This window comes from Chanos chanos, chromosome 5 (assembly GCF_902362185.1).
Source record: "Chanos chanos chromosome 5, fChaCha1.1, whole genome shotgun sequence".
In the NCBI taxonomy this organism is placed as follows: Eukaryota; Metazoa; Chordata; class Actinopteri; order Gonorynchiformes; family Chanidae; genus Chanos; species Chanos chanos.
This window is the reverse complement of record NC_044499.1, coordinates 11,490,172-11,503,641: the sequence shown is the minus strand read 5'-3', so window position 1 is coordinate 11,503,641 and position 13,470 is coordinate 11,490,172. Positions and strand designations below refer to the sequence as shown.

The window sequence follows — 13,470 nt, the reverse complement described above, 5'->3', positions numbered from 1 at the left end:
AAGATTAACACGGACTGTCTCTCAGCTTGTTATTTATCACAGGGGCAGAGGATGATAATAACTCTCGAGCATCCAACATCAATACAGCACCGCAAATATGCTAGCAAAAGTAGCGACCTTAAAAGTCTGTGTAGCAAATGAACGCTTGCAGTATAACTGTAAGTCAACATTTAAATATTCTCAAATATTTCAGTATTCTCGCATATAGGAAAACATCATTCTGAATACAGCAGACAAACAGGAGCCAAAATGAGCAGGATGGAGAACAAAGATCCTAATTCACATGCCTATAGGATACGACCTCAGAACTGTACTGTAAGCTTTGGGTATAATTAGTTTTCTAGTTCTAGGAGGAAGGCTTTACACAACTGCCCTGAATATGCAGCAAGAGAGAGAGAGAGAGAGAGAGAGAGCACAGCATATCCATCTTTTATCAGGCCCCGCTTCACTCTCTCTCTCTTTTGTGTTCAGTCATCCTTCTCAGGCTCGTATTTTAGTTCAGAGTGTGAGAGAGGATATTGAATCTTTTTCCCCACTTTGAGGTGACAGGCTGACCAGTACACAGGGACAGAATGAGCGATGAGCTTCTCTGGTGTCAGACCAGTGTGTTCTCATTCCACAACCGCACATTGCTCACTGAACTCCCAAGGAAAAAAAGAAAAAAAAAAAGAAAAAAGAAAAAAAAGCAGTGTTGCATTTAAGCTATGCGGTATTTATTCATGTCAATCGATAGTAGACGATGAATACACACACACACACACACACACACACACACACACACCACGTTTTTCAACCGAGCGTCTCAGGTCTTTTCTGATAGAATCTATTCCCTGAAAATAGCACGTGGGACATGTCAATGAAATTCCATCTTATAAACTAGCTTTAAGCATGTGCCAAGGAGAGTCTGGCCCCAACAATGACCCCTGTCTTCTTTTCATCAAACTTTAGTATTGATCGGTCTTGCCCAGATAAATATGAGGGACTGAAATGTAGTGAAAACTTTACCCTGCCTGTGCCTTTGACTGACAACAGATCTCTCTCCCGAAATAAATACTCTTTTTTTTTTTTTCTTCTCCTTCTTATTTTGGTATAGTCATCACTATTAGGCACTGATGATATAATTGTATTACCTTAAGTGGTCTTGAAATGTGAGGTGGAGCTGCTCTTAAAATAAATTCCACCCCTTTGTTTCCACACATGTGAACGCTTTAGCGAATTGATGTCGCTTTAAAAAAACGAAACAAAAAAAACAAAAAAAAACAATACGATTTGCTTTTATTGCACATTAGATAACGATTATAGGGCTTTGAGAAGTCTTCGGCTTGTAGAGTGTGCATACTAAAGAGGTCGGCCGAGGCTTTTGCATTTAGATGGGAGTATCGAGAAACCTTCGTGGGCCATAACTCACATAACTAAATACTCTAGCCATGCTCAACCAATAAACTCTTATTGCCACATATTGCATATTTAGAGACAGCCGTCTAAGCTCGAGCCGTGGGGGAGGGGGTGGGGTGGGGTGGGGTGGGGTTGAAGGGGGGGGGGGGGCTGGCAAGTTCAAGGAGGGAGAAAATGAGAGCTGAGAGAAAATCAACACGCTTAATGCTTGGCTCACGACACGTGACACAACTGTGTCACAAAGAATTGCATGAAAAGCACTTACATAACCAAGTCTGTTGTACGTTTTTGAGATGAAACAGATGAATACTGCATAGCACAGAGACACTTGAACACACAATATATACAGTATATAACCACGTAAAGAACAAAATCATGTGTCATATTCTTGTATATCAAAACAAACTCAGCATGGAGAATATGAATTTATACTAACATTAAATTATAAATGATTAAAATATCAAATAATTTTTGAGAATCCATATATCCATGATATTAGAGAATCCATAAATCCATATAATATTATATATTTATGCACGTCTTATATATGTATGCATGTCTTTGGACTGTGGGAGGAAACTGGAGCTCCCGGAGAAAACCCACGTACACATGGGGAGAACATGCAAACTCCACACAGAAAGGAACCCAGGCTGCCCGGCCAGGGACTGAACTCGAAACCTTCTTGCCGTGAGGCCAACAGCACTACCTATTGCACCACTGTGCAGCCCAGTTTCAAATTGGTTTGGACCAGCAAGAAAAAAATCCCATCCGAAACCCTGATGCGTATATAAATATATATATGTATGTATGTATGTATGTATATTAAGGGCAAGGATGCTTAATATTTAAGTACTGACTGCAATAAATGAGTAGATCCCAAAGCAATTTCCTCTTTATTTGACTAAGAAGTAACTACCAGTGAGATTTGGCTCTCTAGAGTCATCCCTTCATGAATATAGCATATAATTAATCATCTTACCACAGAGCTTCTGTAAGGACTTTTCAGAGTATGTTTCCCGGTCACAGCCCTTCCCAATATGGCTGGTCTGAAGCTCCACCATAACTCGAACTGAAGACAGAGGGCCATCACAAGTCTCCAAGTGCATCTTGGGAAAGAGCTGCTTGCTGCCTGTTCCAGGTTCGTAATCCACTCGTTTGTTCCAGCCTAAGTGGGATACAAAAACACACACATAGACACATTTGCAAAAAGTTTACTATGCGCTATCACATCCCCTCTTCTAGAAATGTTTTCCTGCTCATGGCTATGCAACAACAAAAGCCACAAAGCAGTCACATATCATCAAATTATAAATAGCCTCTAAAACAGGGAATATGTTTATTCATGTAGGCACATGACACGGTATACCACGTGCATCTTTTAAGAGTCATTTCTGTTCTTTTTCTGTTGGCGATATTCCAGCGGAGAGACAAAAGACTGCCTGGCAGCACTTGTAAACTGATCGAGGGTCTTCTTTAGTTGATAGACATAATCAATGTCAAAATGATGAAAGCCCAGTTTTAAAGAAGAGCAGAGGAACCTGTGCCAACATCTGCTGATTCCATCTTTCAAGACGTGTTTTAAATGTTTAAGACTGGACACTTCCTTCAGTTGCTTAGATGAAGATAATGGTTGTTACTATGAAGCTTTCTGACTTCAGCTACATCTTGTTTTGTTCAGCTTTCAGATCTGTGTAAATTCATGATAGCGAGCCCTTAACAAACCACATATCCCAGCATCCCACCTGAGGATGACACTGATTCGACAACATTGGTTTCAGCACCGAGGATCTACAAAACAGACAACAGACTTGAACTGAACTGAAACCACAATGTACCCAGGAAAACTAAACTAATCCTGACAAGAAATAAGAAAAAAAAATACAAAAGGCTGCAATCTACAGAGATACAAAAGACTTTATGAAAGAAGACAAACGCAAAAAAGGAAACTGTTGTTTCTATCTATCTATCTATCTATCTATCTATCTATCTATCTATCTATCTATCTATCTATCTATCTATCTATCTATCTATCTATCTATCTACCTATCTATCTATTCATCTGTGTCTATCTATCCAGCTATTCATCTTTGTCTATCTATCTATCTATTCATCTATCTATCTATCTATCTATCTATCTATCTATCTATCTATCTATCTATCTATCTATCTATCTATCTGAGTTATTCCTTTAATAATTACAAAATCATAAAAGGAAACTGTTGTTTCTACGTGTGTTATAGAAAAGTATTATAGTGAGTATCACATAGACAACTATGATATTATTACACCTGTCTCAGCTTTTGGGGAGAAAGATCATCAATAAGGACGTTTGCTGCCTGTCTGAATGTGCTGCTTGTCTGAATTGTCTGAGAAATGAAAAGACAATCCTAACGGGTAGAACCGCAGATTTAAAAGAAGGTTTGAGGAGCTTGGCCCTGACATTTTACGCTTTGTTTGGCCTTTGCCTTAAATATCTTTACACTTTAAGCGCGCTATAATATGTATGATTAGATAGCAAATGTTTGTTCGGAGCATACATTTCCATCTCTTAAGGTCTTAGCTTATGTTGGTAACAGCAGGCCCCGCCGAATCCCATAAGACGCCTTTAAAGGTGCAAATCGTTGAAGGGAACGATGTAAAAAAACAAAGCTGCATACATTGCCTGTGTTCACAGACTCCTCAGTTGTATAATTCAGTTTTATCTGTTTTATATTCGCTTCACCAGAGAGAGATTCCCAGGGCTTGTTTTTCTAACTGAAAAGTGTTTCATTTTTCATTGCCACTACGGTGTATAAAATGGTGAGACAATACGCAATACAGACCTCTGTCTGAACCTTTTTGAATGAGAGACATCCAGCACTCCCTGAATATGTGATCGAACAATTTCACACCAAATATGCCATGTGTGGGAGTAAGGGAACAGATTTAAAAAAAAAAGAAAAAAAAAAGAAGTAGGTAGTCCACTATCCTCACTTAGTCAAGCAAGTGTTTACAAGCCACCAACTCCATAACCATATCACTAAGCTGGACCTGTGAAATAACAGTTGAATAAGCAAGTTTGGAGCTAATATCCTCAAAAATCTAAAAAAAAAAAAGGAACTTTAATATGCACCTCTCTTCTTGGAAAGTCTGAAATTTCTTTGATCATCTAAATACTAGCATGTCACAAGAAACAAAAAAAACACTACATTCAATAACTAAAATATTTTGAAACCTTGAGGTGAAGATTAACATTAACTGCAACATTAAACATTCATAGCTTATTCAGAAATGCCACGGATACCGAGAGGCATACCAGAGTTAAGCAGGGTGTATTAAGACTGCTGCAGTGTTTGATAAAGCAAGAGAACAAAAATAATAAAAAATGAGCGTGTTTTTTAACATAATGCATTTCAAAACAGGGAAGCTTGGGGTATTCCAGGAATCTTTCATAAGCACCACAGAAGTAGTGACCTCTAGGTCACCTCTGCAAGGTCTATGGAAAAAGCAACACGACACAGCTGTTTAATGTGGTTCAAACCACTGTGTATCTCCATGATGATGCTGTACCCTAATGAGAGCGGGGGGGGGGGAAAAAACATGATCTCTATGCTAATTATGGGAATTGAAAAAAAACTCATAGAAGTGAGGGAAGGTAAAAGATATTTTGCTTACACAAAATAACTGAAAAAAAAATTGTACATGCAATGGCTAATGTACTAGTTTCAGTGGGGTGGGGTGTTTTGGGGGGGGGGGGGGGGGGTTCTTAATGTAACTTTTTGAGACTAAAGGAGCAATGCCGCATTTTGAAAGCTCGCCGCCCGTTTGAGTGTCAGACTGGATCCTGATTGACAGTCGAAGTCTTCCATGGGTTCTGCACACAATGAGGGAAGTGTCACTCTCGCACAAGCTTGTGCTGGATGGAGGGAGGGAGGGAGGGAGGAAATGGGCAGTCGAATGGATGGAGAGATCAGTGCTGACAGATGAGATTTGACCACAGAGAGCAGGAGAGCCTTCCCGATTACATGCTCACACAAGCGGGAAGCATTTGAACGAGACACCCTTCTTTCACCTCAGTCTCAGCCTGTCATCAGTGTCACTCTATTCATATTTCCACTTTCCTCCTCTATGCATCTGAATGACATGCAGGGCATGTAATCTATGAAGCAATGACTGCTTATTCTTTTGTGCAAAGCAGCTCACTGACTCCTGTCAACATATTTCAAGGCACTTTTCTGACACCGTGCTCTGACAGATTGAGAGAGCTCAAAACGTGATCCTCATAAACGGGAAAGGGGGGGGGGGGCGCAACACTGGAACACAGAGGACTAGGATATTGGTAGGATTGAGCAGAGGGGTAAAAAAAAAAAGGGTACGATTTTTTTTTCTACTGCTGAAAATCAGATGTAGGAGTGAACTTCAGCGTTATGTGGGAGGTAGCTAAATTACTGGCAGCCAAACAGAGAAAACATGCTTGGAGTAATATAACACAAGGAAGGCATGGATATGACACATTTATTGCCAAGGGTTGTGGATTTAGAAGATTTGCAGTTTAATACGCTTGAGGGTGACATTTTGGTTCTTCGTAGAGGGAGCTGCCCTTTTGCAGAATAAGCCTCTCTTTCGGCAGAGGGAGGCTTTCCGCGGCTGATAAACGGCCCAAGCCAACAGTTCCGGGGAGCTTAGCTCATGTTCAAACAGGCAGAACAGAGCCATGCATTGACTCAATCTACATGTTTTGTTCTAATCTCTTTTACACCTAAACCGGAGTCACTTTAACAAGGGAGATGCACACTTCGAGGTGTTTTTTTTTTTTTTTTTTGGTGTGTGTGTGTGTGTGTCGAAAAAGGATTTGCACTTCATGTTTAGATGTGTGAGAAAAAAAGGAGTTGAAATGACAATCAGAGACAGGCAGGTGTCAAAGGTGTTATGTTTTCATTTTGGATCTAAATCAAAACATCTTTGTACTCTTAAAATGCAGAAAATGGTGAGGCTTTGTGTCAACGTTAGAGTGCTTTGCGAGACACACGCAGAGCACGTTACCAATACAAGACACGCAGCGCAATGCCTATAGCTTGTGTTTTGGTTAGATCATCAGCATGTACTGCACAAAACATAGGAAGAATTCCTAGTTTCTAAGCAAATGTTACTGATTTACTATAATTCACACAATGATAATGCTTTTACTGAGCGTACCATCATTATCTCTTTAATCGCCTGATAGAGTGTTTATTATTTACTCACCATTGATTGTGATGTTGTGTTCTTATGATGTTGGTTACACTGATGATGTCATGCATTTATTGCATCATCTTATGATGTCAATACGGAAGACGATGTACTGATATGGATAACATGTATCATAATTGCCTTTTTTTTTCTTCAAATATTTTGAAAAATGTGATAAAAAATATTTTATCACATACATACTTGATTATGTTAATCTTTTTATGATTTTTATCGAAGTTTATTCAAAAAATTGCTCTGAGCTTACATCCCCAGTGTCCTGTATGTGCTTTTGTCTTGCACCCCTTGCTGCACATGAAATTTCACCCTAGAGATAATGTGGGGGTTTTTTTCAGTTAAAAGCATGAAAAATTTGAGAAAGACCACAAAATGGGGAAAAAAGTGTCCAGGGGGAGAGTAGACTTTCGTAAGCAGTCATTTTTACCAAATTCTCATGCTGCTCCAATTCTGAGAGCATTTTTCTCAAGGCATAAGAAAGAGTGCATGCTTTTTTTTTTTCTTTTTTTTTTTTGCTGAACACTGACTAAGAGACAGCTGCAGTCCACTGGGCAGGACCAGTCTCATTATACTGGCGTAGTCTCTGGGTTAATGACACCATAACCAGTGGACAGGACCAGTCTCATTATACTGGGGTAGTCTCAAGGTCAGTGTTTCTCAGTCCTGCTCCTGAGGGACCCCTGAACTGCATATCTTCTATCTATCCTTGCTCCAAATACACCTGATTAGTGTGATTAACATGCTCTTGATTAAATCAGGTGTGCTGAGCCAATCAAAAGTGCCGCTGATGAGTTCAGTCAGATAGGTCTGACCAGGGGTCCCCCAGGACCAGGATTGAGAACCACTGCTCTAGGTCAGTGATGCCATAACCCGTGGATACAAATGTCTTCATCTGTCATTTGTGTGACCTAAACACACATACAATCCAGTACCAGGAAACAGATTTGAATGTGCAAAAAAATTACTCAGAAAAGAGCATTTTAGAACAGCTAATTAATGATTTTCAGGAATAATTGTAACCAAGCAGGAATTAAAGCAGTCGTAATAATCTTAAAGTCATAACATTTAAATGATTCACTAATATGTGTAAACTGTCATGGAGAACTGTACAGAATATATTCTCACTGGAAATTTACACTTTATTTTTGTTCTACTGGCAACTGCTATGAGTGTGATATCTAAGCAGGTTGAGGCCAGTCAGACAGCTGCTGCTAAGCTTCATGTAGCTGTGCTGAACAAGCCTAAAGACAGAGGGTTGTGCGCACTGCAGTGCTCCTTATGGACTCAGAGTTCAGAGATATTGATCTTTGTGGTTAAGATCACTAAGGGTGTCTGCAACAGATGAGAGAGGATCTGTGCTCAAGTTCACAGGGGTCCCACATAAGAGAGTGTTTTAAAGTGATACGAGCATCATTTTAAAGAGTGCGCAAGAAATGGAAAAGAGAGCGAGAGAGAGAACTTTCACTTCACTGACCTTGCCATCCGGGTTTACAGACCGGTTTGACATCGATGTGGACGGGCACGCTCTCTGTCGCCCTCTTCTGTCCACAGTCATACGCGGTAACCATGATCTTATAGTGCTGTTGTTTGTCGTAGCTTAGCCTTTCTGTGTTCCTGATGTTACCTGCAGGGGAAAAGAACAGAGTGTTATAACGTCCAATAGAGACATTAACAATGATGAAAATAAAGCAGTAAAGAAATCGCTTTTTATAACGATGTAACTGTATTTCATGTTTGGATATGTGATCAGTGAGTGCTTGTTTTTGATGCTTGCGTCAAACAAAAGTAAGAGTCAAAACCAGTCTTAAAAACCGAGCTTTGAAAAAATGTTAACGAGTACTTTTCTACAACGTAAAAGAACTATTATTCTTTCCTCAAATAATGCAGACATGTCGACAAAGAGCGTGTGTACCATATATTCGGCAGTAAAAGAGTCATACAATGTTTGAAAAAAAGCCTTGCAGCAGAGAAAGAGACGTCAGAACCGAAACAATAGTGTGAATAAATACAGTGTAAGACAAAGCACCACAGTTAAAAACCCGTATTTATGAATCAAAGCAGTCTTTCTGTAAATCATTCTGCACGTTGCCTGCTGTGGATCAGTAGGCCTCTGTACACTATCGACGCTGGTCAGAGCGGCCTGGCTTTTGAACCTGGGCTACGGGGTTCAGTTGAGACCATGGTGTGGTACCAGCCAGTGATTTAAAGCTTTCACACGTCCAGTGGCCTGTGGTTATTTTTACCTGCTGGCTGCATTTCAATGAGTTTTTTTTGGATGCCGTCAAGGAGACAGCAATGAGAAATAGAGGTCACCCACTGTGGGCTACCAGACCTAGACTGCTCAGATCCAAGGGGGTGCTTTTGCAAATGTAGACCTACGAAAAAAAAAAAAAAATACACTCATCTCTAGCTATCAGCCAACACGCTGCGTCAGGACTCGCTTTTATATGGCAGAATTGAGCTACGGGAGCTGATTAGAGAAAGTGATTTCATATGGTGTGCTGAAAAGAAGGTTTTGTTTCTAAAGGGCTAGCTCTTGTTCAGTGACCTCCAGCCTTTGTTTCTATGAGCAGCCAATGACAGGCAGAGAGCATAATGCTCTGGATAAGACAACAACTCATCCCTGTTACAGTACCAATGACAGGCAGAGAGCATAATGCTCTGGATAAGACAACAACTCATCCCTGTTACAGTACCAATGACAGGCAGAGAGCATAATGACAGGCAGAGAGCATAATGCTCTGGATAAGAAAACAACTCATCCCTGTTACAGTACCAATGACAGGCAGAGAGCATAATGCTCTGGATAAGACAACAACTCATCCCTGTTACAGTACCAATGACAGGCAGAGAGCATAATGCTCTGGATAAGACAACAACTCATCCCTGTTACAGTACCAATGACAGGCAGAGAGCATAATGCTCTGGATAAGACAACAACTCATCCCTGTTACAGTACCAACGACAGGCAGAGAGCATAATGCTCTGGATAAGACAACAACTCATCCCTGTTACAGCACCAATGACAGGCAGAGAGCATAATGCTCTGGATAAGACAACAACTCATCCCTGTTACAGTGCTGTTCCTGCCTCTCTTTCAGAGAGCTGTGACAGTACTCCCATGTTAGAGAGAGAGAGAGAGAGAGAGAGAGAGCACGCTGACTCTGCACCTGTCTGCTTATTAGCTTTAGTTTTAAATAAACGTGAAGTGCATTCCCCAACTCCTCTTGTACTTTAGTTAATTCTGCAATTCTTTGTAATGACTGCTGTTAGTTAGGCCCTGGACACTTTCTGTAGTTTACAATAAATACAGCTCCAATTTTATAATCCACCATCACATTTACTGCCTCTTATCTGCATTCTTCTTGACAATCCAAGGATGTTCAAGTTTTAGATTACATGTAGTACTCACTACCACTGTCAAAACACAGGGAACTCACAGTTGAAAGTTTTAAGATTTCTTTCTGAGAGAATCCCTCTACCCCCAAGTTGATTAAAAACGCTAAAAAAGTCTACAAAATTGGACAGCCTTCACATGTGAAGTGGGATTTTTTTTTCTTTTTTTTTTTGGTAAACAGTGTTGAACAGAAGCATACTGCATGTTCAAGATCTATTATTCACTGAAAGGAGAAACAAAGCAACAAATACTACTAAGGATTTGTAATCTATTCATGTTCTCCCCTCCTCCTTCTTACCATTCCAGTGTTGTTCTTTTCCTCTCTTTTCCTCTCCTCCTCTATCCTGCGCTCCCACTCCACTCTTCCTCTCTGTCATCAAACCTCATTTTCTCCTTTTCATCGCAATCACTTTCTCTTGTTTAGCACCTCTCTCTCTCCCCCTCTCTATCTCTTTTTGCCTCTTCATTGTCTGGGTGCACCTACCACTCCCCAAACCTCCCTGTCGTAGTTCTTTGATTCTTCTCTACCACATTCCCCCTGCTCCTCTCTTCTCCCCTCCGCGTCTCTCCTCTCCTTTCCTCCTCTCATCTCTATCTCTCTCTCTCTGTGTCCCCCCCCCCTCTCTCTCTCCTTGGCTGCAGAGCTCAGTGCCAGAGGGCCCGTTGTATTTAATAACTCACTATGGCCTCTGATCCACAGTAAATGATGGAGCCAAAAGCCCCTCAAAACAAAACCCAGTCTGGCGGCCCATGCATCACTCCCTGCCTGCTTGGCTCTAAGCTGAGCCGTATGAGCGCCAGTCGCTCTGCAGACACAGGCATGGCTCCTATGCAGCAGTGAAAACTCCAGCTAAGCTGAAGGAGAAGGAGGCGGTAATCAGGGCCGGGGCCGCAAGAAAGCCCGCCTCCACGGGAGGATTCGAGGCAGCTGCCACCCAGCTAGAAGACATGTAAGAGGAGCGGACAGAGACAAAGACAACATGGCCAAAGGCCACCGAGAGCGGCCTCTGATCTGATATGGACTGAGCGATCCCCGGGCCCGGTTTGTCCTTGTTTGCCTGATCAGATAGGTCAGTGTAAAAAAAAAAAAAAATACACGCCGACGTCTGATTGGTTGCGTCTAAAACGGCATAAGGGCAGTCCAATTGGACAAGAAAAGAAGACAAAAAAAATCCTCAAAAAAATCACAGTCTCTTAAGATAAAAATATCTCACAAACGATGATGGGAACATGCTTTCAGATGTCTTCTCATTTCCACGATAAATGTTCTGAGACAAAAACAAAAAAAAAAAAATGAGGCACGCTCTGTTACCACTTGAGATTTTTCTGTATACCCATGGGCGCCTTTTCCCGTGCATGTGTGTTTTTGTGTGCGCGCGTATGTGTGTGTGCGAGCGCCTCTCCGTGTCTGTCCACGGCCGTGGCAGCCCACCGTTACGGTCGATGGCGAAGGGCGTGTCCTGGGTGACAATCTCGTAGTTGCAGATCTGGCTGTACTGTGGGGAGCAGTCCTGGTCCCACGCTTCCACCTGAAGGATGCTGTCATAGATCTTCCCCTCTGTTACCATGGCACGGTACACAGGCTCCCTGAACGTCGGCGAGAACTCATTTACATCATCCACCTGAATGTGCACCACCGCCCTGAGGGAGAGAAGGAGAGAGAGGGAAAGGGAGAGGGAGAGAGAGAGAGAGAGAGAGGGAGAGAGAGAGAGAGAGAGAGAGAGAGAGAGAGAGAGGGAGAGGGAGGGGGGGGGGGGGAGGGAGAGAGAGGGTGGGGGGGGGTGCAAAAAGATGGAACGAGGGATGAAGAGATGTAGAGAACAAGAGAGAAGAGATTTTAATTAACATATTCAGGCCACAAAATCTATCTGGCATTCATTTTAATTTTTTAAAATATTTTATTCAATGGTTTTTAAGTATCTTTAAGAATCGATAAACCAAAAATACTTGAAACGAACTTGTCCAGTAATTTTGGCAAAAAGATGATAACATTAATTGATCTTCAATGATTGAAAGATTTCTTCTGCCATGTTTACAGCAAGCTGAAAGGCCAGTGGAGCACAATTTTTCTTAATTTATCATCCACTGAATTACTGTTTACCAACTTGAGATCCTGCAAACTGACACAGACAGTGATAAGGCAATAAATAAGCACTGCACACAGGATTTATTATTCTAATTAATACATTTCATTAAAATCAAAAGTGAAGTTAATTATATTTGCCAAACGTGGAGATTTTACAAATCTACAGATCTCTTGCTTTTGCCGTATGTTTTAAAAACCCATCGCTCTCATTCCCTCCCCCCAAAAAATGGGCACTGATATCATTTCTCTTCATCACAGGGCGTAAGTGAATGCAGCACTTTGCTCCATGGAAAACACATTCAGTCACAAGTCAGTTCCCAGCTCCTCACCCCTGGCTGTGACCTTGTTTGACAATAACTTACACTCTCTCTTGTTGTCATATGCCTTTCTAATTTAAGGTATTACGTTAATGAGACCTGCATTTAGAATATCCTGTGGAGATGCTGCTCAAGCACACACACACACAAACACACACACACACACACACACACCACACATGCCGTCGTCTCTCTGTGTCAAGAGAGATTCATCAGCAATGCCCAAGCTGTGAAATCAAAAACATTCTCTCTCTCTCTCTCTCTCTCTCTTCCACCCCTCAGTGTCTTCCTCTCTCTCCCTCTCTCTCTCTCTCTCTCTCTCTCTCTCTCATCTCTCTCTCTCATCTCTCTCTCTGACAGTATTAGAGGCCTGGGGCACAGTCCCAGCTAGCACTTCATCAGAGCCCAACTGCTGCCTGAGCTGCCATTGTGAGAGGGCTTGTCAGGCACATATGGAAGCTTCCAGAAACTCGGTAAACATCTTGATAGGTCATCGATGCAGAGCTAGCTGGGGCTGTGCATTGGGCAAGACTCAGAGCAGTCTGTGGGGACTCAACATGTGCTGGAGAGCTGCCAGAACCAGTCACTCACCTGCTGCGAGAGAGCGTCGAGAAAACGGAGAGAGAAAAAGAAAACTTGGAATATGCGAGCAGACAACAAGTCATTTTCGAACGCCCAAACTAGCTGAGAGTTCACTTTTTATTTTGCTAAACAAAAAGCTTATACATTATCTATAATTGCAGAAAATGATCACAATGATTATGCGTGAAACATAAAACAAAGTCTTCCTTTGAATTATTTACTGTACGCTAACTTTCCTTATTGCATAATAGAGTGACAAATTTGATTGACTTGATGAACTTGAAAATTAGAAGTTTAGCAAACTGTTACATGCAGCCTCTTTGCACGGTCAGTGAGGTTTCATAAAGACGATACTCAAAAAGAATATATGTTATACGCTCTTCATGCTTTAAAGCCCTATGAATTCTCAGACACATCAATGAGCCAATACGTCAGAGACCCATCTTATCCACATTCTGGAATATTCACAC

General features: G+C 41.5%; 1 protein-coding gene across 1 annotated transcript in view; it reads right to left on the bottom strand.

The window, feature by feature from the left end:
• clstn2a (calsyntenin 2a) overlaps positions 1-13,470 on the bottom strand; it is a 97,567-nt gene that overhangs the window by 24,647 nt on the left and 59,450 nt on the right. The window contains exons 5-7 of the mRNA XM_030774643.1: positions 11,448-11,656; positions 8,093-8,242; positions 2,375-2,560 (exon numbers count right to left, since the gene is read on the bottom strand). Coding sequence (XP_030630503.1) covers positions 2,375-2,560; positions 8,093-8,242; positions 11,448-11,656 — 545 coding nt within the window. The remainder of the gene's footprint in view (positions 1-2,374; positions 2,561-8,092; positions 8,243-11,447; positions 11,657-13,470) is intronic.